The sequence below is a fragment of the Euprymna scolopes genome, chromosome 20 (assembly GCF_053919585.1).
Source record: "Euprymna scolopes isolate OS-2025 chromosome 20, ASM5391958v1, whole genome shotgun sequence".
In the NCBI taxonomy this organism is placed as follows: domain Eukaryota; kingdom Metazoa; phylum Mollusca; class Cephalopoda; order Sepiida; family Sepiolidae; genus Euprymna; species Euprymna scolopes.
The window spans coordinates 21,026,092-21,052,737 of NC_136501.1; the positions used below are offsets into that span (position 1 = coordinate 21,026,092).

The 26,646-nt window shown below is 34.2% G+C and overlaps 1 protein-coding gene across 1 annotated transcript in view; it reads left to right on the top strand.

Moving 5' to 3' along the window:
- LOC145241352 (43 kDa receptor-associated protein of the synapse-like) overlaps positions 1-26,249 on the top strand; it is a 157,021-nt gene extending 130,772 nt beyond the window's left edge. Inside the window, exons 2-6 of the mRNA XM_080104221.1 lie at positions 12,458-12,556; positions 16,390-16,512; positions 21,083-21,136; positions 24,351-24,550; positions 26,040-26,249. Coding sequence (XP_079960347.1) covers positions 12,458-12,556; positions 16,390-16,512; positions 21,083-21,136; positions 24,351-24,550; positions 26,040-26,145 — 582 coding nt within the window. The 3' untranslated portion in view covers positions 26,146-26,249. The remainder of the gene's footprint in view (positions 1-12,457; positions 12,557-16,389; positions 16,513-21,082; positions 21,137-24,350; positions 24,551-26,039) is intronic.
- Positions 26,250-26,646: the final 397 nt, after the last annotated feature.

The following is a 26,646-nucleotide window of genomic DNA, read 5'->3' on the forward strand; positions in this document are numbered from 1 at the left end:
TTTTTTTTTTTTTCCTAAACAACTGGAATGGACTTTTCTTGGTGGCCGAACTGTTAACGTTGCAGATGGTTTTTTTTTTTCACACTTTATTTTCCTACTTTTACTCATGACTCCGGGTTTGATCCTTCCTACTTACCTACCATAACATTTTTTAAAACTCCCCCCCCGTCCCGGAAACAAACACTCGGGCAACGCCGGGTACCCCCGCTAGTATGTATATATATATATATATATATATATATATATATATATATATATATATATTAATTTTGCCTACCAAACTACCGTTCAAGGTTCAGGTAACAATGGAATCGTTTAATTAGTAAGAACACAAAAATAGCCATCGACATTCAGAAACATTATTTCTTTCTTACAAGGGAGTACTTATCAAGGCCCGAAAGTCATTCGAGGATAAAGGTCAGTGAGTATAATATGGTGACTGGGATAACAACGTAGTGATTGCTAGTGGTCGAAATTGAATAGCATTTTATAATTTTAGGGAGCAACACAATAAAAATTTGTTTCCATTGGACTTGAAGACGACTAGTTGGAAAACAGTTCCACGGTACAGAGTTCCACAAGAGGGCAGTTCTAGGAAATAAACTTTGTTCATATAAATTGCATTTAGATTTACGCACATATACAGTTTAGACCAAAATTGGCTTAATAGTTTGCTAGAGATCTTTTGAACTTTGACCCCTTGGAAGCCAAATTTTCAGAAAAAAAAACGATTATAAAGCTTGCCCTACGTCTGAATACACTTTATATAAAATTTCAAGCCACACGAACTCAGTATATTAAATATAAGTCTGTCTCTCTCTCTCTCTCTCTCTCTCTCTCTATATATATATATATATATATATATATATATATATATATATATATATATATATCATGTTTTTCCTACCCATGAACAAAACGATACGTAACCTTAAAGATGTCCATATTTTTTATTTCTCCTTTGTAAGCGTAAATCTCTCGATAATGCTTTGAAAAACGAGAGCAAAACCGGTCAGTTGACTCCCCGCCCCTTTATTTTTTTTTCTCTTCTTATCTGACCTCCGACTATAACCCAAGCCGATGTCTCACAAGTACTTCCGATTTGTTGGCTGTCATGGCCCTCGTGAGCTGAATCATTGTTTGCTGTGGAAATAATATATATATATATATATATATATATATATATATATATATATATATATATATATTAGTTAAAGATATTTTTTCCAAATTCTAAGAATCGTTTTAGATAGATAGGGAAACAAGAACAACATGCCGCACATTTCTGTAAACACGCGTACGCGCGAAATCACGGCTCAATCTGGCATGCTTCCTGTACAAAGAAAAATGGAGAGGGGCATATTTTTGTGAGGAAAGGGATTTTTTACATCAAAGAACATAACAGCAAAAAATAAGGGTAGATATTGTTGTATTACTAGTAGTAGGAGGAGGAGGAGGAGACAATGACAGCAAGATAAAAAAGGAAAAGGTAGAAATAAAAGGAAGAGGAGCGAAATCAACAAGAACATGTAGAAAGTGAAGAATCAGAATCAGAAAAAAGATAATAAGAATAAAGAAAAGAAAAGAAAAGAAGAAGATAAAAGCGAAGAGTAAGGAAGAAGAAAGGAATAAAAGAAGAAGAAATTGCCATATCTGCTGCTAGGGTGGGCTCTCTCCGCCATGCTAGAAACAGCTATCGTTGCACTAACTCTATTAAATCTTGAAATGTTTCTTACACACATATATATATATATATATATATATATATATATATATATATATATATATATATATATATAGTAAAAATGGTAATTAGTAAAGACCCGAAGAGAGTACTCAATACTATTGCAGAGCAAATATATGTTTTATTTTTTATTACCGTTTTATCTGTTTGGTTACATATGTTTCGGAAAACACACGCGCGAGCGCGCACACACACGCACGCGCGCACGCACACACGCACACTCGCGTGCGTGTATATGTGTGTATGACTACTTCATTTAATCACATAAATTGATATACGAATGTAAAAATTTATGCGTAAACTTTAAGTATTTACTTCAACAGTGATCAACTTCTCTTTTCGCGAGAGTGGTGAATTAGTAGCAACAGCAGTCGCAGAAGCGACGTGGTTGCTATGGAAAACAGTCATAAAAATCGTCGCTCTCCTCCTTACGTTTTTTTTTTTAATGATTTGTAACACCAGAAAATTCATCATAACTTTTGTTTTACTGAACGATAATTGAAAATCTTTTTTAACAATTTTGCTGAGAAGGTGATCTATATACTGTAATAATTGGTTGAACTTTGGTCGAAAAATGAGTGAGTGGTGAAGCTTTAAAGCAGTTCTAAATGACTAAATCTGCCATATATATATATATATATATATATATATATATATATACACTTGTGCCCGATATTATTCATACCCCTCCTTGAAAATTGAGTTTATTAGGTGTAACTTTGTAAGAATTTATTGTTTACGTCCATATTGATACATATTCTTAATAAACCTCTTCTGATCATTTTCGTCATTTTAAAATCTCGGGATACTTGTAATAAAAGAAATATACAGCTATTTATAAAATCTGCAATGTTCAAAAATAATCATACCCCCTTATTTTTTCAGTATTAATCGAGTTTCTGACTGTTTGTTTCCTGTTTGATTCTTATTTTGAATGCTTTTATACAACCTTTGATTAATTTCATTTCGTTTTTTGCATTTTTCAGAAATTAAAATGATGTCAACTGAAAACCAATAAAAGAATAAAAATTATTAGAATGGAGAAGAAAAAAGAGCTTAGTAATGATCTTAGGACTAAAATTGTGAATTCACATAAGGATGGTTTAGGTTACAAGTCAATTTCCAAGAAATTTGAGGTCCCTACAGCAACAGTACAGAGCATCATCAAAAAATTCCAGAGCCACCACACAACGGACAACTTGATTGGTAGAGGAAGGAAAAGGAAACTGTCTGCTAGAGCCACCAGGAATATTGTAAGCAGTGGTAATGCAAATCCAACCACCACTACTAAGGACATTTTAGAAAATCTGGAGTCTTCTGGCATAAAAATATCAAGGCAAACATTGCAAAGGACTCTGCATGAAAATGGTCTGAAAGGAAGAAGACCAAGAAGGACTCCATTGCACACCGGAAAACACCTTGCAGCACGTCTAAAGTTTGCTAGGACCCATGTGAATTCTTCAGAGTCCGTTTTCTCAAGTATTTTGTGGACTGACGAAACAAAAATTGAATTGTTTGGCCATATGGATGCTTCTTACGTTTGGAGGAAGAAAGGAGAAGCTTACAATCCAAAGAACACCATACCCACGGTGAAACATGGTGGTGGTAGCCTAATGTTTTGGGGCTCCTTTTCGGCTAGTGGTCCAGGTAGTTTGGTCAAGATAGATGGAACCATGAAGAAAGAGCAATATTTGGAGATACTCCAGAAAAACATTAGACAGGATGCGAAGAAGCTCCATTTAGGACCAAACTGGGTCCTTCAACAGGATAATGATCCAAAACATACTGCCAAAATAGTCAAGAAATGGTTTGAGGATAATCAAATTAATATTTTGGAATGGCCTAGCCAGAGTCCCGACCTGAACCCTATCGAAAACCTCTGGCACATATTGAAAACTGAGGTTAAAAAGCGGAAACCTAGAAATTTGAGGGATTTGGAGAACTACTGCATTGAAGAATGGTCAAAAATCAGTGTTGATGCTTGTAAAAACCTTGTTGATAAATATCCAAAACGGTTACAGGCAGTTATTAAGAATAAAGGGCATGCTATTGACTATTAGTAAGAGAGGTATGAATAATTTTGAACTAGTGCCATTATTGTTTTTCTTTGTATACTGTTTCAAACTTGCATAATTTATTTATTTGTTGAGTTTAAATTAAATGCTTATGCTTGATTTATTGTTTGAAATCCCTTTAGTGTTGTCTACCTTCTGGTTTGAGCAATATTCTTATAGAAATCTCAAAGATCCGAGGGGTATGAATAATATCGGGCACAAGTGTATATATATATATATATATATAAACATATATATATAAATAAAAGCGGGAAATTTGAAAGAAAGCTTAGATCATGAATAAAATGCGTGATTGCTATTTTTTGATTGGTTCTTTTGTGAAGTTACCCTTCGAAACGCCATACGAGCTTTGATTTCAAGGTTAAGACGTCGCAATGAAGTGCATGGACGACATTTTGAGTATCCACGAGTATAATATAACATTTGTCTTTGAAAAACTTTTCAAAAATTATTCTTTGTAAAAATAAATCGTTGTTTGACAAATTTCCCGCTTTTCTAGCGACCACCCTATATATATGTACAGTCCTGTTTCGTTGTATCACAACTCATCAGTGCCGCTAGACCAGCATCTCTCCCAAGCCAAGGATTGAACCTGGAACCGTCGTGTTGACAGTTGGCGGTTCTCCCACTCGACCATGGAATTGACACCCGGAAATAACTCGTCGGAATGTCTATTTAAATAGACACCCGCCACCACTTTTATAGTGCTCAAATCGCATGTTCGTAAACAAACAAACAACGAGCTTCGCATTTTATGGGACGATTCTAATGTTTTTCCCGATTCCGTACTAAATTACCGATTCCGATTCTTTATAAATCTCTAATTATTTGTGAGGTTGTTATTTTCCACGATTTTCATAAAAACACATGTAAAATATTCAGATATTTTCCTAAACGTAAAAATTTACTTGTGGGAAAGATCTACCGATTTTAGCTTTACTTACTGACGGTTTAAAATCAATAAATATTTATTATTTTATCATTATTGCTAGCAATGGAAGATTTTGCTTTAAAAAATCAAATAAAAAAGACAATTAAAAGAATCGTTTTGGCATCGAAAAATAGGCATCAATTTTTTCAATTCCGATACCGATTCCGATACCTCCAAATCTTCCGATTTTTCTGATTCCTGATTCCGATTAATCGTCCCAACACACACACACACATATATATATATATATATATATATATATATATATATATATATATATATATATATATATATATATATATCCACACCAGAGAGTATCCCATGTTTTTACAGAGCCACAATTCGCCATCGATTATTAATGTTCACACATCTGGGTTGGTGCATCTACGACTAGTCTCTTTCTTTTACACATGATTCAAACAAGAGTTTCATCACTATCGATAATATCGTCCTGCACTATCAGCCAAGCTCTAACCCCAGTCCCATCGCCGCAATGTTGCATCCTTGTGCCTGTTTTACAAGTACTTTAATAGCATGTGCCCTGATGAACTCACAGAACTTGTGTCCTTGTCGACGTATATATTCTCGACTAACCCAACAAGCAGCAGCAAAATCCCACTTCTTCACTGTTGGGATTTCTAGAAGCTGGAATATCTTCTATTTTAGTTTCTTCCTTCAGCTTGCTAAACTATGGCATTCCCTCTCTGGGTCTTGTCTTTCTTTCTTTTTTTTTGTGAAAGAGTAAGAAATAAAGAGTAACAAGAAAAACACAAGGGCACGAAGAAGAGAAAGAAAGACGAGAAAAAAGAAAAAGAGGAAAAGAGGGAAAAAGGAGTAGACAAAAGAGAAGAAGAAGAAGAAGAAGAAGAAGAAGAAGAAACACAAGGAAGAAGACGGAAAACAGAAGAACGGAAAACAATAATCTTTCTTCTTCACTTCTCTTCAGTCTCCTCCTCCTCCTCCTCCTCCTCCTCCTTCTCCTCCTCCTCCTACTACTACTACTCCTTCTCCCCTTCCTCTTTCTTTTAAGAATAAGAGCAAGATGTGGTTGCAAAAATGAACAAACAAGCAGATGAATAAGAAGAAAGAGGGGAAGTAAAAGAGAGGAGGAAAGGAGGGATTGATGATATTGTATGAAGTAATAAAATAAAGTCTTAAAAAAAAGAAAAACGAAAAAAAAGCCACTAAAAAATAACAAAATCGGAGGTAAAGAAACGGAAGAGGAAGTACGAAAGTGTGGCGGAGGTGTAGTCATTCCACATAAAACAACCACAAGAAGAACGGAACCAACAGCAGCAACAATATCAAGAAAAAAAACAAGGAAAATAAAAAAGATAAAGAAAAGAAAATGAAAAGATGATGGAGTGCAAAAACAAAGGAAAGATGGCCAATAGCAATTGAAAGATTAAGCGAAACATTTTAGACCACAAAAGACGGTGAGGGTTATAATAAAAAATATAAAGAAAATAAAAAGCTGTATGACTTTAGTCAAGAAGAATAAGAATAGGAATAATAAGAATAAGAATAAGAATGAGAATAAGAATAGGAATGAGAATAAGAATAGGAATGAGAATAAGAATAGTAATACAATAATGAATAAGAATATAATACGAATACGAATAAGAATACAAAGCAGAAGAATAATTGAATAAGAAAAGGAATAAGTGGTATAAAAATAAGTACGAAGACATCATTCAATATACAAGGGGAATTCTTCAGTATAAAGTCTTCTAATGTAGATAGAAACTTACTTTTTTTTTTCAACGTTGTCTCCGGACAATGTCACACACTTTTTCCATCTGTCTATCAGCTTCCGTATTCCTTCAGCCCAAAAATCATTGGACTGATGTCTCATAATACTTTTAACTTCATCGTCACTTTCAAACTTCTTGCCTCTCGTGAACGCTTTCAAGGGATCAAACAGGTGAAAGTCCGAAAGGGTAAGGTGTGATCTGTAAAGAGGATGAGGGAGCAGTTCCCAACCTAGTTAGTTGATTGATGGTCTGCACTGTTTGGGCTGCTGTCTGATGCCTTGCGTTGTCATAATGCAAGATGACTCCTTTCGACTGATGACCGTTGCGTTTGTTCTTTATGTCTTTCTTAACCTGCCTCAGCAGTTCCCAGTAGTTGGCACTGTTCACAGTACTTCCTTTCTCAAAGAATTAAATGGTGATTGGTTCTTGGATATTTCAAAAAACTGTAAGCATCATCTTCATTGACCGCTGGGACTTGAACTACTTCATTGGAGAGCCTACGTGCTTACATTCCATGGACAGCAGTTTGAACCCAGACTCATACTGCTAAATCCATGTCTCGTCACATGTTACCACCTTCTTCAGAAACTCATCCTCATCTTTCTCATAGGAAGAGAGACACTATTGGGACAACTCAACCTTGCTCTGTATGTGCTCTGCTCTTAGAGAATCTGTGTCTGCAAGTATTAAATTCAACTCCTGTGATCCCGTTTCTTTTCTACAGCCTTTTTACTCTTCAGAAGAAATGTAAGAAGCCTCTCTCTACTGTATAGTTTTTTTTTATGGTAGATGTTCGACTGAGCTTCAATCTCTGCTTCATTCCTGTAAAACATTAACAGCAATAACGTCTTGCTATCACGATCATCATCATCATATCATATGAATCCGAAGATTCTATTGTTGGTATTGGTTTCCCCGATATTTTTCTAGTTAGGATTATTTCAAGAAAGACTTACAGAGAAGACCACATGAAGGTTGCGAACATCATAAGTGAAAGCGATTTTTGTGGAACGGACTGGATTTGAACTTGGAACATCCAGGTCGTCAGTTCGCGTTGTTAACCACTTGACCACCGTCACCTCCCGTGGTAATATGTAAACACAGCGGCCTAGAAAGAAAATGGCGGCTGAGTTTGAGTTTTATGTTAAAACTGCAACTGAAACAAATTTTTATTCCACATATAAAGTATAAAAAATAATTGTTTGTAAGGAAAGTTTGCTTCGTCCAAAAAAAGATTTTTTTTTTTTGTATTGAACGATGAAAACCATCTTTTGAGACATTTCCATCTCCAACCATCAACTGACTGCGAATAACGGTTCAATGCGCATGGTAAGTTACAGATTTTACACCTCCAAGAATTGGCTTTTAACCGATGCTTGGCAATCAAATCATTGCGAAATTGTTATTTCTTAAGTCCGCATAAAATAATTGCCAAAAACACCATTTACAAGACTTGTTGAACGCTTTCTAAGAACTCGGCTGCCATTTCCTTTCTAGGCCGCTGTGTTTACACATCACCACTACCGCTATTCCTTTCTTGCTCTGAGTATGTAAAACTAAACAGAACCTCCACGAACTTCCCAACTGTGGAATATAATATCATGATGCTGCTTTCCAACAGACTACACCATGCTTGTTTCAAGATCCAATGTTAAACAACATTGGTCGACCTGCTCTCTTACGTCATCAAATCCAACCATTGTTTCCAATCGTCTCGTAATATTATTCATCACTAAACTGATAATCTTATTACTATTTAAAGAGGGTAGAAAGTGGATCTTGGGTTTACTTTTAGTAGCCACGTAATTCTTGCTTTCCTTATTTTGTTCTTTAGTCCTCATATTCCAAGGGAGATATTTCTGACAAAGAGTGAAGAATTGCTGTTTCCCGAATCAGAATGTATTGCATTTAAAACATATCGTTGGCAAGTTTTTTGAGCTTAGAATTGGTGTCTTTTATCTTCATACATCAAGTGGCTTCATGTTTTGTCTAAAGCAATCTAAAAAAAAAACGCTCTTACCCTCGAGTTGCCTTTGTCAGGGTTGACTCATTAATAAACCAAAGCACGGTGAAATGTATTAATGAAGCTATCACTTAGCGGCTTTTATTTGATCACACTGTACGACCCCACGTTACTTTGCCGGTAAACTTGAAGTAGTGGCTAAAGCGAACTTCTTTATAAAAACGAATTCCATTGTGCATATGCATTGCTTATAGCTTATGGCTGGCTTAACAAGAGGAATCAAGGGGAAGAAGATTCCGTGCAAAAAAAAAAAAAAGGTTTCGGGGGAGAAGAAAAGACAAATACAAGACTGAAAAAGGAACAAAAAAGAAAATAACATTTTCTGCTTTCTTTGTGATTTTTTTTCTGATTTTTTTCTGATTTATTTCTGATTTATTTCTGATTTATTTCGGTGAATTACTTTGCATTCTTTTTAACATGCATCAGGATCTTTAGTCATCAAGCGAGAAAACAAATGGAGACTCTACTCTAGTGTGTGTGTGTGGGTATATATATATATAATTACTGCAATAATATTTTTTATATACCTACACACACTAGTGTTTCACCTTTCGGGAATCACCAGTGCATATATATATATATATATATATATATATATATATATATATATATATATATATATATATATATATATATATATATATATATATATATATATATATAGTAAGTTAGAAAATATATATGGCAATTAAACTACACAGAATATTCCGCGTTTCATCCACACTAGGATAAGCCTGGCGAATCCTAGTGTGGATAAAACGCAGAATATTCTGTGTAGCTTAATTGCCATATATATTTTTCTAACTTACTACCTAGCTTTACCTATGTATTGAGCACTGTTGAAGTAAATACTTAGTTTACGCATAAAATTATACTTTCGTATATTAAGTTATGTGATTAAATGAAGTAGTCATATATATATATATATATATATATATATATATATATATATATATATATATATATATATATATATATATATATATACAGGGTGTCCGTAAAGTTACTATACAGTCTTACAAGTTACTATACAGACACCCTGTAATATATTAACAGTACAGTAAGATATTGTATTAAAGTAGTTATTTGTAACAAAAGAAATAAAAAGAAAAAAACACCTTTATGTTTATAAAAGTCTCAGAAAATACACGTGTTACATCCGAAAAGACTGTAACAATCAAGGCAAACAATTTCTATGACAAATATTCAAATTGGAGGCCTTCAGCTCCAATACATTCTCGACAACTTTGCGCTCTTCCAAAGTTAGCTTGCGTGGTGTGCTTGATTAAATAAACCTGTAAAAAAATAAATATTAACTATTAATACAAATATAATACAATAAAACAATAAGACTGTATAGTAACTTTACGGACACCCTGTATATATATAATTATTTTTAACTATAATTATTATAAATATTTTTAATTTTTATTTTTAGCAGGGAGACTCGCCGTTGGCCTGGATCAATGAATATTTCATGCTCTCATATTTCTATTGTCATCGAAATCAGTGATATTGCTCATTTTTCAATAAAATCAGTTGATCCTTACTCTAGATGGAGGACCCTTGCAGTGCACCGGGAGGAAGCTTCACATGCCTCCCTGCAGTGACTTAGTCCACAATATATTGTAATCTACATTGCACTACATTGCACTATACTCTACTGTTTATTTTATAAAATTATTTTTTTATGTATAATTGCTTGAATTAAAGTTTCATGGTTCAATTCTGCTCTAAACAGAAACATTCATTTCTGACGCGCTCATGTCATAATAAAGAACCTACTGTTGATTTTATATGCCTGGCCTTTCTGCTTGTTCGGTGATAATGGCCTGAATTTAAATTTATATTGAAAAAGTTAAGTATCATTTTGTAATTGTGCTTTAAATAGAAGCATTCATTTTAAACCCGACTCATATCAAAGAACCTTACTGTTGATTTTATATGCCTGGCCTTTCTGCTTGTTCGGTGATAATGGCCTGAATTTAAATTTATATTGAAAAAGTTAAGTATCATTTTGTAATTGTGCTTTAAATAGAAGCATTCATTTTAAACCCGACTCATATCAAAGAACCTTACTGTTGATTTTATATGCCTGGCCTTTCTGCTTGTTCGGTGATAATGGCCTGAATTTAAATTTATATTGAAAAAGTTAAGTATCATTTTGTAATTGTGCTTTAAATAGAAGCATTCATTTTAAACCCGACTCATATCAAAGAACCTTACTGTTGATTTTATATGCTGAGCTTTTTACTTGTGCGATAATAAAACTTCTCCAATGCACTTGTGATGTCAGGCTGTGCTAGTCAATATTACATCGGATTTTTCGATTATCGATTATTGATATTTATCGCATGCATTCCGATACAAAACCTATCCAAGAACACTGTCAGATACATAAAGTAGATTTGTGTAAAATTTCATAAAATAACATTTGAGAAAGTATCTGCACATTCAACGTGTGATTTTACGATAATTGTGAGAAAATTTAATATATAAACAGCTGTATGTCTGTTTGTCGGTTTCTCAGTCTGTCTATCTGTCTCCGTATTTTCAAACTCAATTTCCTTCGAAACTAAAAGTCGCAGAGTGGCGCTAGAGGCCTTAAATGCTTGATTTTTTTAAGGGCCATTCTTTTATGGGTCTTTAGCCGATTAAAATTGTTTTTAAGGGGTCAAAAATAGGTAAAAATCATTAAACATTTTGTACATTCATCTTAGCTTATTTTTCACTGTTAATTTTTAACACATTCATATACATGTCACATTGGTACAATGTTAACGGCACGAGCTTTGAATGCCACAGTTTTGGTTTCGATTCTAGCTGAGGGCACCTAAATGCTTTTTTTTTACTTTTGAAATCACAAATCTATAATAATACAGGGTGTTCCAAAAGTTTTGGGCACATTTTGACATTAAATATCTCAAGAACTATTAAGGATATAAAAACGTATTTAGTATATTAAGAAAGCTTGTAATCTCAAGGTTTCATGGAATGTTCAAAGATTTTCAATGTGAGCACTATTGGTCACACGACACACATCAAGCCGATAGTCCAATTCTTGCCAAACGCGTCCCAGCATTGCGTTGTCAATGGTTGCAACAGCTTCTGTTATTCGGGCCTTTAGCTCATCCACGTCTCTTGAAATGAGAAGCACATAGACCAACCCCCTCCCACACACAAAAAAATCGCAGGGTGTGAGATCTGGAGATCTTGGATGCACGTTGGACAAGTGTCCAAGATTCAGTTTTTGCAAATTCAAGCTCACAAAAACGCTTTTTCTAGTTGAGTGAACGCCATTACTGTACTTGAAAAGAAATGAAAAAAAAAATCAATAGCAAAATTACAAAATATTTAATGCATTTAGCTTTAAAATGGCACCCCTTTCATCTTACTACCATTGAGAGTTAAGCAGATATGGGGACTTGAAAAGTGTCCAAGATTTTTGAAACACCCTGTATATACGAAATCTGGACAAATTAAAATATATTTAAGAGTATTTTACGCCCGGGAAAAACCGCCCCCTTCCCGCTAGTAACAACTATATCAGAATCGAAATCAGTACTTGTATCGGAATCTAATATATATATATATATATATATATATATATATATATATATATATATATATATATATATATATAACGTACGTTAGGGTAGCAAATTAAAAAAAATTTATCTAAACACTATGATTATTAAAAATGTTATATGTGAAAAATATTGGAATCTAAATCGAAATCTGGCCAGGAATAATATTTCAAGTTTATCAAGCTTCATCAGACGACTGAACCATATCCAATGGCGTAATTTTCTTTGATGCCTTTTCTTATGTTACTATATTTTCGAAATGTCTTCATTATCGTCATCAATAATGTTTTTTTCTGTTGGTGTCAATTTTTGATCATTGTTTTTTTCTTCTTCTCATTCACAGGAGGCCATGAGACTTGCCATCAAACATGGAGACCGTTCTTTACAAGGTCGGTGCCTTTTAACGTTTGCCAAAATCCACCGAGTTAACAACGATTTGGATGTAAGTACACCCCACTCATTGTTGGTTTCAACTATATATATATATATATATATATATATATATATATATATATATATATATATATATTGGATATTTTACCCTTCATCAAACCATCCATTCATGTGAAATCACCTTTTTCTTCCCCCTATTCCCTCTGCTTCACTTTTTGTTATCAAGTAAGATCTATGACTTACTTGTAGTTTCATTAAATACTTTTGCAAGCAAAATCCGATCCCGCATTTTGCTAAATCCTACCCTCTGATGAGAAGGAAATTATTTCTTCGAAACTCCGCGGATTAAGGATTATCAACTTATTTTGTGCTTCCTTTTAAAAATTAAATATGTTTTTAACTCTTTTTCAAATAGTTTTTTAACGTGTTTTATTAACTACTTGTTCTTATATATATATATATATATATATATATATATATATATATATATATATATATATATATATCTGTGTGTGTGTGTGTGTATTTCTGTAGAAATATATTTTCTGATAATATATACCAATCCTTATTTAAGAAGCTCAATGTAATTACACAGGAATATAGTGAATACATGACAAAAAACTATATACAAAAAAAGCTATATACCAAAATTCATGATGTTGACCATCTTATTATTTATTCCTTTAATTCAGTTAACATTTACAATTCTTGACAGTATCTGTTTCGTAGCGCAAAATCAATCACTTAATTATTATATCAATCAGTGAATCTATTTTGCCCTTAACTCATCAGAAGAAATAGTAATAGTCAATCCATCAAAAAGAACATGTCGAATCACACTTTATTTTCTTTTTGATAGGTTGATTGTTACCATTTCTTCTGATGAGTTAAGGGCAAAATTAATTCACTTATTGATATAATAATTAAGTGATTGATTTTGCGCTACGAAACAGATACTGTCAAGAATTGTGTAAGTCAACTGAATTAAAGGAATAAATAATAAGATGGTCAACATCAGGAGTTTTGGAATATAGCTTTTTGTCATTTATTCACTATATATATATATATACATATATACATATATATATATATACATATATATATATATATATATATATATATATATATATATATATACTAGACTACCAGTGACTCGTTGGGTCGGTATATGTTATAGATAGCTATGGAATAGTGAGTATACAGAATTAATGTATAAAAACGCAAACATTAAATGCACGCACGCCCAAAAACAAACATGGCGACCAGTAAAAACCATACGGAATACATTGGATAATAAATGTCTTAACATCATTGCTCTTAGATTAAATGAAAAATCCTTTAAATAAAGGGGGTGTAATCCGTTGAAAAAAATTGAAAAAAAAAAAAGATACAAGGAGGGAGTGTGCATTGTACTTGGCAACCCTAGGTGTGTGTGTGTGCGCGCGCGTGTGTGTGTTTGTGTGTGTGTGAAGGGGTGTATTAAGAGACTTAAAAAATATCGGGAAATAATAATTGAGTAATATTTAAAGGTGAGACCTTTTCAAAGCAAATCTTGGTACTTATGCAGAATTTAGACCAGACTGTCCGCTCGGCTTTGCTTAGAATATGACGTCATGCTTTCGGGTTTGACTGTAATCTGACGTACGACACCGATGAATGCGCGACAGAGGAGCAGACGATCCTTGGGGAAATATTGGAAGAAAATAATCATTAAATTAAATAAACAAAACACCATCAAACAGCGGTTCCTAACAGCCTTATACAAGATGAATATCTCAACCCTGTAATCAGCAGTCAGTTGCGAACGCCAGAAGCTTCTCAACAGTTATCTTTTCGAGTTTATGTGGAGACAGAAATTTGGAAATGATTCTTTCGTCTCCATCTTAAACCATATATCGGAAAGCTACCTGATTCAGTTGGTGAAGTTTCTTTCACATCCCCTGTCGTTTCTCAAACCACTTTAACATTGTTTGATTCGACCGTGAAAAAAAAATCTACCTAATCATAAGAGAATATCCTGGCTGTCTTAATTTTATTTAATTTTTAAAAATCGGCCGCCCAGCCTCACAGGATAAAAACTGTACATAAAAAAAAAGAAAAATAAATTAATCTCTCTCTCTCTCTCTCTCTCTCTCTCTCTCTCTCTATATATATATATATATATATATATATATATATATATATATATATATATATATATATATATATATTATATTTATGTGTATGTGTGTATGGGTGTGTGTGTGTGTGCGTACATATACATGTATATGCGTGTGTGTGTTCTTCGTGATATAAGCGTTGTTTGATTTTAAAAATGTAATATGCATATTATACGTATATATTACGGAGATCACAACCTCATATATATAAATATATATATATATATATATATATATTTCTTTACTCCTAGCCAGTTAGACATAACGGACTACTATTTCAGATCGTATCTAACATGACCCTGTGAGGAGTTGAGCAGCAAGATTCTTGCTCACATAACATTTAAACTTTTACATCTTTACCACAGTAAGAAAACTGGGAATGTATTCCAAAGTATAGCAGTTGGAGGGGAGAAACTATAAGAGTATAAATCTTTCTGACATCTACGGCCTCAACATTGAAGGGGTGAGATTTCGCTGTTTGTCAGATTAGTCGGTAGTATTTATAAGAGTTGTTTCAAAAGTAGAACCTCCTAGTTTTTTAATTAAAAAAAGTTGAAGAACTACAGAAACGGATGTGGTACCATTAAAACGAACGACCTTTTGTGCTCCAGAATATATTTTTCTACATAGTCAACAACATTCTCAATGCATTTTTCTCCAGGAATTCAATAACGTATCTCTTCTTCTAATGCACGTCCATGACAAAAGTTTCAATAGGGAGATGACACTTTCAGGTCATGAATGCATAAGTTTAGTCATCATAACAATGCAATTTGTTATTCCCTTCTGACACTTTCGGACGTAATAAAAAAAATAGGAGGCCCCTTATACTTGTGGTTGAGAAACGCTTGTGACTGTAATATTTGTTAAAAACTTCCTTCTTTCAGTGAAAGTCGACTCAACGCGACAAGAATGAATATCCTACCAGGTACAAGTAAAGTTTCAATGTAAGCTTGGCGTTTATGTAAAATTAAAATCGAATAAATGTTATTCGAAAATAACAGGGAATGATTGTTTTGTAAGATTTTTGGGGGCTGGGGATATTGTCTGTAGCGTGTATAACTCATTACGCGTGTCTCTTTGTAAGTACCTATATATGTAATCGTCATACGTCCAGTGTCCATATATCGTCGTGTTCATAATGTCTTATATGTGTGCTTAACCAAACGTTAAAATACTTTTTTTTCTACCTTTTGGCTTCGTCGCTCGTAGCTGCAAAGCGAACCGCATGCACAAACTTACAAGTCAGAGGCGGGTTTTTTAATTAATGCTTGGTTTATTCTTTCTCAGTCTTAGCGGTTCAACATTCTTTCTTATCGGCCGTTCTTAACTCTTTTTTTTTTTGCATTTCTATCTATAACGCATCCTTGCGCCAGTCTTGACGCGTCTATTTTGTCCATAATCGGAAACCAGACTGACTCGCATGCAAGAGAAAAGATATCTTCCTCTCTTTCTTTCACGCACCGTCTCTCTCTTTCTTTCTTTCTGTTTCCATGTTCTCTTTCGCACATACCCGGATGACCCATTTCAAGCTGCTCTCGTCGATCCCAGCTACACAGTTTGACATACGTTAGCAACTTAACACTTGAACTCTCTGGCACTAACCAACCTTCGCAGCAAAATCACAATTTTCAACAGGTCAGCTTAACAAGGGATAGATTACATATCATTTTCGTTATTTTGTGGTCAACTTTTCAACTATGTGTTTATGTTTATTTTGCAGCGATCAGTGCCACGTTTTGAGTGTGCTCAATCGATAATGGCAGAAATTGGTTGCCGGTTAGGGGAAGCTGAAGCCCTACGGGGGCTGGCACGGACAGCAGCTGCACAGAGAAACTTCCGCGGGGTAAGACAACTATTTTCCTTAAACTTGCACTTACAAAATATTAAGCTATTTTCTTTTTTTACTCAGCTACAGCTTAAAAAGGCATATTGATGGGATAATATCTCATAAGGAGATTTCACACAGGTCATAAAATGTCTCTCCCTGAGAACAACCTGTTGTGTTCCCTGGAAGCTGAGTGACAACAAGTCTCCCTGAATTTCCAGTACTCTCCTCCACGCTTTCAATAACATTTGCAAATGAATTTGCATTATCGCAACAGCCACGTACCACTGATTTTTTGCTAGCATTGGCCATTGGTCTCCACTAGAATTTGAGTGGCAATAAGCCTTCCTAAGGTCCCAGTTCTCTTGGCACTTGTCGACCAGAGGTCAGCGCTCTCTCCTCGGTCCTTCCACCCTTCACGAACCTTCTCAGCTATTTAGCATCATTCTCTTTTGAGGTATAGTGGTGATTAGGTAATGGTAGGAGATGAGGAGGAGATAGTGAGCTTATAGGTATGCAGCTTCGTTGATCTTGGTTCCATTTAACGTTTCATGTTTTGTCTCTGCAGCAGGTTGTCTGGCCCGCGCATGTGGCTCGTGTATTAGTCTTTACATTCAAGGATTTTCCGTAATATTTTAATTATTTTCATTATTGTTATTCATTGTATCTTTCCAGCTATTCCTCTGATTACAATTTATCCTATTCTTTTTTCAAAGTTTTTCGGAATTGTTCTTAGTGCTCCAACTATTATAGATACTATCTTGATTTTTTCATCATCCATATCCCTTTCAGCTCTCTGGCTAGCTCTGTGTATTTGCTTCGTTTCTTCTTTTCTTTGATATTTATCCTGTAGTCACCTGGAACAGCAAAATCTACGATTTGATAGGACTTTTATTTCTTGTTAATTATTACAAAATCCGGTCTTCTTGCTTGGATGGGTTTATCTGTTTGTATGTCCATGTCTCATAGGATTTTGTGATTCTAGTTTTCAAGTACTGTTGCCAGCTTATGTTTGTACCATTTGTCCAATGCGTTCGAGAAGCAGTTGTTTGCACAATTCCCAGTGTACTGCCTTTCCCACTTGGTCGTGTTTGTTCCTGTATTCCTTTTGGGCTAGTTTGCTACATTCACTTACTAAATGGTTTATCGTTTCGTCTCTTTGTCCACAGAGTCTGCGTTTGCTGTTTTCTTGCGTTTTGTCGATCTTTGCTTTGATGTGGTTAGTTCTTATTAAGTTATCCTGTGCTGCAGTTATAAGTATTCAGGTTTACGTGTCCTTTTCGCATCCATGTCCAAATGTTTTCGTTATTCTCATATTTTGTCATCCTTATAAGTCTTCCGCGTAGTTGTTTCTCTTCCCCTGTTTCTTTTCTTGTCTTATTCTTTATCTCTCTATTTTCTGTTTTGTTGACTTTTTCCGTGTCTTTTGCGGCCATAATTTTCCTTTCGGTGTTTGGCATTATATATTTTTCTAGTTTTTTTTGGGGGGTGTCATTCGCACAGTCTTCTGTACAAACCAGTCCTCTCCTGCCGTCTTTCCTTTTCACGTAGAATCTGTCAACATCATCCTTCGGGTGTAATGCCTTGTGCATGTTCATGAGTTTCCTGGTCTTCTGATTGAGCTGTCTCAGTTCTTCTTTGGTCCATCCTATGAACGGTCCAGAGTATCTTACTAGTGATACTGCCCATATTTTTATACCTATTATTAAGTTTCTGTTATATAATTTAGTTTCCAGCGGTTTCCTTGTCCTCCTGAGGTATTCCTTTCCGATTCTCTCTTTCATTTCTACTTCCAGAACTCCCAGGTATTTATAGGCGTCTTTTTCCTTTAGTGCCCTAATCTCCGTTTGGTTGGGTACTTCCATGTCTTTTGTTGACTCCAGTTTTCCATTTCTTATAACTAGTAGTGTGCACTTTTTCATACCAAACTTCATTTGGATATCCTGGCTAAAGATCCTGGTAGCGTTTATTAGTGTCTCTAGTTCATTTTCAGTCCTTGTGAAAAGTTTCAGATCATCCGTGTACATGAGGTGGTTCATTTTTTCCTCCGCATTAGAAAACTTGTATCAAGCTTGGAAGATGCCTCTTTGTATGTTAATTTCTGTTATGTGTTGTCCGTCAGCTGTCATTTCCTGTCTCCTTGTTTTCATCGCATTTTCTAGTATGTTGATGATCCTGCTTGGTATTCTATGCATTTTTAAGCATTCTATTAAGCTTGTTTGGGGGATCCTGTCGTGTGCTTTTTTGTAGTCGATCCATGCCATGGCGAGATTCTTTTTTTTTACCTCCTTCAGGATCTTTTGGTCTTTATATAGTAGATCATGTGTTCCTCTTTTTCCTTTTAGCCATCTTTTCTGTTCTTTGGGAAGAAGTCCTCGATTATTCAAGGAGTGGTAGATTTTTTCACTCAGTTGTTCTGTCAGTATTTTCCATATAGTGAGTAAGCACGTGATCGACCTATTATTGCTGAGGGTGGTTCCTTTTCCCGTGTCCTTCTGTATCAGTGTGGTCTGACTTTTGTCATCCAATCTTGCACGTTTGTTTCCTGTATACATCTTCTCAGGTTTTGAGCTAGCCTTTCATGTAATGTTGTGAATTTTTTTAAACTAGTATGCATGTATCCCGTCGTGTCCTGGTGCTCTCCAGTTTGTCATTTTTCCTATGGTTTTCTTTATGATTTCTTTGCTGATTTCATTCACTGTTCCTTCTTCTATTTGTTGTAACTCTTCTTTCATGTCTTTCAGCCATTCGGCATTTCTATTGTGATCCCATCCATCTTCCTATATCTTACTCCAATAAAGTTTTGTTTCTGATGGGTTTGGTCGTCCTGTTTTTGTTTTTTCTTCGTTCACATTTTGGTAGAATTGGCTTTCATTGTTTTCAAATGTCCTGTTTTGCTTGCACTGTTCAGATTTATATCTCAATCTCCCTTCTTTTGCTTCTATTTTTTGGTTCAGTTCTTCCTGTTTCTTATGCAGCTCCTCCCTTCTAGTTATATTTACAATTTTCCATCTTAGCAACATTGATTTCTTCCAGTTTATCTTTTGAGCTTTTTATGTTTGTTTATTTGGGTTTCTAGCCTTACTTCCTATCCAGGTTTTTTCGATTTATCTTTCCCTGGCTATTTTTCTGATTGGAACTTTATACTTACCATCTTGGCCCCTGCGTAAATTAAATTGTTTAGGTCTGTGATGGACTTGCTTGTAAAATAGATGAAGAGAAGGAGGGTGATATTTGATCAAGAAAAAAAGAAATATTTCCCTGGGACATTTATCAAGAGAAAGAAAATATAATAGATAAAATTGTTCCTTAGGCGGGTTTAATTTCCATTTTGTACTTATGTGGTGATAAGAAGAGGCAAAAATGTCCATGAGAAATAAATATTTCAATGGGAGGAAAAATAAATAAATGTGATAATGAGATTCTTGAGTTTGGCAGAAAAACAATACAGGATCGTTTTCTGGTTGAGTTTTGAAAAACAATTAAAATATTATGGAAACAATGACTTGGGTTCAAAATGTCTGTTTTGGTGTCTGGGAGATGTTGTCATTTGGGTTCACCTGTTGTATTTAACTACCAGGCCATCAAGCCAGTGATAAGTTAGTTAGACAGGTAAATAAATAAATTGAACCTAGGGAGAGATATGGTCACAAAAGAGAAAGAAGAGGTTCACAAGAAAAGAGAAAATGAAAAGAACATAAAATAATGGGATAGAGAAAAAAGAGGTTCAGAGGAAAAAAAAAGAAAAGTAATCTTCAATATGACAGACGATTATAAAAAACGATTGGCTTTTTAGAATTAGAGTCTTTTTGCTGGCTGGCATTGTTGGGACGTGCACATCGCCCTTGCCCCGCCTGGAGGGGTGGGGCAGAAACCTTCATAAGAGCTAAGTTGAAAAGCTCTTGTTCTTAGCTGGGAAATCCACTAGATGAACTTAAGTTATACAACCTGCATCACGAAGCTCGGAGAAAAGAACTCGACTTTAAACAAGTGTAAAATGATTTATAAATAATTATTTTGTTTGGTTTTTACGAAAATGAACCAGAATTTTTCTTTGTTTCTCGATTGCCGGCCTGAATGAAGATGCAGTTTATTTCAGGTATGCCCTGACGCCAGATGATGAAGGAGACATACTGGATCTAGCACGAAGCCAGAGTGACGGCCGAAGTGGACGATGTTGCCACACGGACTTAGGGTCATGCACATTTCGCGTGCTCTGAGTAGCGGAGAGATATTTTCCAGTCACCGGTGAGAGTCTGGTCACCCTTGAGGGGTCCACCACTAGACAAGTAAGAATGTAGCCCTGCTGGGTTGCATCTATGGTCCTGTGAGCTGGGAGCGATGAACACGGCCAGAAGTACATCACATGTATGCTCCCGTAAACCAGGATAGCGACGGATGCGGCTCTTCCCCCGGACTAAGATAGGGGGTTAGGGTTATAATTGTATCTGTTGTGATTTGTGGGAGGAATTATTATTATTATTATTATTATTATTATTATTAATAATAATAATAATAATAATAATAATAATAATAATAATAATAATAATAATAATAATAATCATTTGTTTTCTTTCTTTCTTTCCAGGCGATTGATTTTAATCAAAAAGCTCTTAGTGCGGCACGCGCCATTGGAAGTAAAGTAAGCAAATATACACCATCTTCTTCTTCTTCTTCTTCTTCTTCTTTTTCTTCTTCTTCTTCTTCTTCTTCTTTGATTAAATGCCTTCAAAATTAATACAAACTTCTTTTTGCAGCAATCTTTAGTATCCGGTGCAAACAAAAAGAATTTAAAAAAAAAATATTAAAATATGGCTTTTATTTCTCTTGTTTGCTGACGATCCTGTCACCTCATATGCAAATGAGATGCTTTCAGTTTAAATTTAAAAAACCTGATTTGAATTTGACGTAGCAGGTTTTGACAGGTGTGTCGAGTTTTAGAGTAGGAACGTTTAACAGCAGAGTTTTGAATTTAACATCGGAAATTGTTGGCTGGAAGTGCAACATAATAAACAATCCATCAGTAAAAGTGTAGAATAGTTAACACTTGATTATTTTAACAACGTCTACTACTACTACTACTACTACTACTACTACCACCACCAGTTTATTATTATTATCATTATTATTATTATTATTCTGTATTCACTAGGAGTTCTTACACATTTCAACATTGGAGATTACCTGCTGATAATAATCAGTGATGTTTCCTGAAGTCAATGTGACATCAACTCTCCCCAGATTTCTAGTACATTCCACCTTTTTCGATATCCTTTGCAAATGGCTTTGCGTTATCACAACAGCTGTTTGCCATTGATTTCTCACTGGCAGCGACCATTGGTCTTCATTGAGATTTAGGTAGCAATAAGTTTCCCCAAGATATTCTACTAAAAAATATAATAAATTTATAACTGAAAATACTGCAGCATTAAGAATTCTTTTAAAATTCAATTTTTTTTACAAGGTGGTCACCACTTATCAAGGCCAAGAAGCTACTCAGGGATAAGGGTTATTGTAAGTACAGTGCGTTAGTGTGGAGATTTAATAAAGTGTCTACTTAAGGGGGCGGTTCATCAGGAATTTGTTTACGTTGGACTTGAAGACATCCAAGTTGTAGTCAGGTGGTAAGCAGGCAGACGGAACAGAGTTCCACAGACGTGCAGTTCTAAGAAAAAGCTTTGTTTATGGAATTTACGTTTTGATTTAGGCATAGATAAAGAGTGTGGGAAGTTTTTGACAGTGGATTCAGCTAGACGTTATATAATCAATTCTTAATGCTGCAATATTTTAAGTTATAAATTTATTATATTTTTTACTAGAATATCTTGTCCTTTTCTTTTCCAGTTTTAACAACTAGTGCTTTATTTTCCATGTTTAAGCTTAACCATATTACTTTTCATGCTCGCATTTTTCTATTGTAATAGTAAAAAATAAATAAATAATAAAACCAAATAAAAATAGCAACAGATTGCAAAAAGATATTCCGGTATAATTAGATCTCTCTCTCTCTCTCTCTCTCTCTCTCTCTCTCACACACACACACACACTCTCTCTCTCTCTCTCTTTCTCTCTCCTTCTTATATATATATATATATATATATATATATATATATATATATATATATAGATTGATAAGTAGATAGGTAGATATAACGCTAGGAGAGTTATATATATATAACACTATGAGGGTTTATATATATATATATATATATATATATATATATATATATATATATATATATATATAATAGATAAATAATAAAACAAAAACTAAAATAACAACAGAGTGGAGAAAGGTATTTCGGTATCGTCAGCAACCTTAAAAATAAGTAGCGACACTTCTAAATATAGAAGTTCTTCTAATTTCTCAACTCACACCTGGCATCAAGTCTAAAGAAAGGTTTTTAAACCTCAATCTACAACACAACTACATGTTTTCTGTTTGATTGGGGAAGAATTCAGATTTTGCGAAATGTTTTATCCTCATCATCTTGGGATGCCAAATAACATAAACGTTCTCAACAAATATCCGTTGGTGTTGCTAAGTTTTCCCATCGTTAGGTATGATTTAAAGTTTATAAAAATGGGATATATTTGAAATTTTAAAAAACCCTTCCCATGATTATGGCATTAGAGGTAAACTTAAAGGTTCATAACCGCTTCCATTGTGTTCCCTGGAAAATTGTACATATTAAAATCTGTTTAGTTTCGGCCTTGGTAAATTCTGGAAGGGTTTCTAATATTTTTCTATAAAAAGCAACAAACAGACTGATTATATATATATATATATATATATATATATATATATATATATATAGAGAGAGAGAGAGAGAGAGAGAGAGAGAGAGGGAGGGAGAGAGATATAGAGAGAGGAGAGACAGGAGAGTTATAGAAAGAGAGGACAGAGAGTGGAGAGAGAGGGAAAGAAATAAAAACGAACAAACCGAGTTATGTGTTCATCAACGTTTCGTCTTTATTTCGAGACTTCCTCAGGATGAATGAAATTAAAAAAACAAAAACATCAGTACAAATATTTGAACATTTTCTTGTGAAAACTGTGATGCTGTTCTATTTCAGAAACGGAAAACGACGTTAGAAATTAAAAAGAAAGGGGGGGGGGGCTTTCGTTATTAAAGAGGGAGATTTTTAATAACGTTATACAGCCGTTAGTATATTTTTAAAAGATATGGCGCAGTTAATGTTCTTTCTGCTATATGACGTCATCAAAAAATTTATTAAAAAATTTATTTATTAAAAACTTGAAATTTTAGATGTAAGTTACTTGGACATTTGTCAAACTTTTTCATTTGATTTGAACCCAAAACAATAAATGTTAAGGGTTCAAACTTGGGGTCAAAGTTTTTAAAAAAAAAATTGACCTCTGCGATCTCTACCAACTTTTTTCTATAGTAGTTAAGAAACCCTATTATATAAAAAGGCATTACCATACACATGCACACTTTTTAATATATACATATGAACATAAAGTTATGAACAGTACATAGGGCCCGAACAAAGACGGGCTGAACTGCTAGTACACACACACACACACACACACACACACACACACACACACACATATATATATATATATATATATATATATATATATATGCATGATTTTATATATACACACAAATATATTGATTCAATGAAGTGAAACTGCATGGCAGGTTCTACCATTATACCTTACGTTGCTTCAATGTGATTCTACCCGTTACATCTCTGCAGTGTTCCACCTTCTATACATCTAAATTTCTTTTATATACACATTAAACAATGCTTAAAGCAAACTACTTTTAACTTCTGTAATTTATTTTAATTTACCATTTTTGTTTACTGATTTATTTTTTCAGTTGCTGATGCTTCGATGCCACGACGATTTAAAGAGTCTTTATCAGTGGTTGAACGAACCGGAAAAGTCGCAACTTCATGGACGTTTTGCCCAAGAGTTTGTGCAAGAAATGGAACTTATGTGTGAAGTTTGTGGAGAGATTATTGGTGATATTCGAGCCAGGCTCGATTATTTATCATGTGGACATATTGTTCACACGAGGTAAATTAGACTCATAATCATCACTTTTTTTGTTTTTCTCTCACCCCCAACCCCCCAAATACACATTATCCGAAACCTTTTTGTTCTTTTACTTAGGGGAGGTAGTGTTTGATCAACACTGCTGGGGATCCACGATTTAATATACTGTTTGTTTTTAAATCTCTAAAACAGTATTTCATTAATAAACAACTGATGATCCTAGAAAACGTAGAACTAGTGTTAGTTCAAGAAACATTGTTTCACTTTCACACATGATAAAAGGCTTCTATCGCTCTTGAGATTTGTACAGAACTTGTCAACTAGTAGACAGTCTGCAACAAAAAGAAAATCGGTTTTCATCAAGTGGAAATGGAATCATATCGTCTTTTCTAGGCGACAATGTTATCATTCTAACCTATATATATATATATATATATATATATATATATATATATATATATATATATATATATATAAGAGAGTTACCGCTACCAAAGCTCAAAAGCCACTCAAGGATAAGCGCTAATGAGTGTAAGGTGATCACTAAGACAAACGCTTAATAATTGTTGGATGTGGAAGTTGGGTAGAATTTAAGCGGGCGAGACATCAAAAACTTGTTTACATTGAACATGAAGACGACCATGCTGCAGTCACCTGGAAAACCATATTTTTCCTTTTTATTTTTATTTTAACTTGAATCATCTGACGATAAGGACGTATAATTTTTATCTTGTCAATTGAAACAATTTGTAATGAATTAAGTTAATACACTTGAGATTGTAATTATAAAACACATATTTGGCTCTACTAACGTATTGAGCACTCTTTATCCTTGTTTCTTACCACATTTACCTCTTTTTATATATATATATATATATATATATATATATATATATATAGTAGGACAAACAAGAGTATGAAATGAAGACACAAAACTATATATAGGTAGATATAGAATGGATCATTTATTGAATAATTGAATACAGGCAAAATTTGGGGGATAGAAGGGACTCTTTATGCCAGGGCATTTAGGATTTCCGGGATGGGGTAGGGATGGTTTTGGATGAGAGGGGGATGGGGTAGGGATGTTTTTGAATGAGAGGGGGATGTATTCCTTATTAAACATATCTGGAAAAGTCAAATAAAGCTCAACCAACTTAATGTAAAAGGAAAAGAGAGTGAGAGATATTATTTATAGTATTACGAATTTTATTGAGTTTATATAATTGATAATTCGATAACCGTTCATATCCCAATGAATTTTAAGTGAGAATGAGATGACTTAAATTGTAAGCTTCAAAATTACCATCTTTTGTAATTAAGCATTCATATATTGTTTTAACAAAATCAAGACATCATGTGTGTGTGTGTGTGTGTGTGTGTGTGTGTGTACGTTTGTGAAAGAGAAAGCGAGAGAGAGACAGACAGACAGAGAAGATTCTTAATTGTAAGCGTAATAATTTATTTATGATTTAATTTGTTTGCTTTTTTTTTTCTTTCTGTTGTCCAGGTGTGTCGGCCATCTTTCTCGTTCAACTCTTGGGAGAAACACCAAAAAGCGACCGTGTCCATCCTGCCGACGAAGATCGTTTCTCGACCCCATGTCTTATGGCTGAATAAATGGACTCCCCACACAAAAACCATAACACGTCACACCTAGATCCAACGACCCACCCCACCTACCCTTCCAACAACAACAGAAAAAAAAGCAAAACAAAAACTATCTCGACACAAAACAAAGTCTCATCTTCAGCAAATCTTTCAAATCGCAGACGATCACTTCCTTCTGTTTTTTATTCACACAACCAAACGCAACAGTGAAACTGAGAAAATAAATAATAATATGACGGACTGTTCAGAGATTTTAAAGATAAAACGTGTCTTCAGAAATTATCTTTTTCGACTGATCGAAATATCTCTTGTCAAAAAATACGTTAAGTTTTTTTTTTTTTTGGCCAAATGTGAGAACTTGATACAAACATAGCACCAGTAACATTGGTAGCAAAATTAAAGCTGTTCATAAAAAAAATGTTGTCAATTTTTATCACTGCCATATATGGAAAACTCAATACGTTCAAACTGCAGAAAATTGCATTGAATTAAACTGTACGCATATG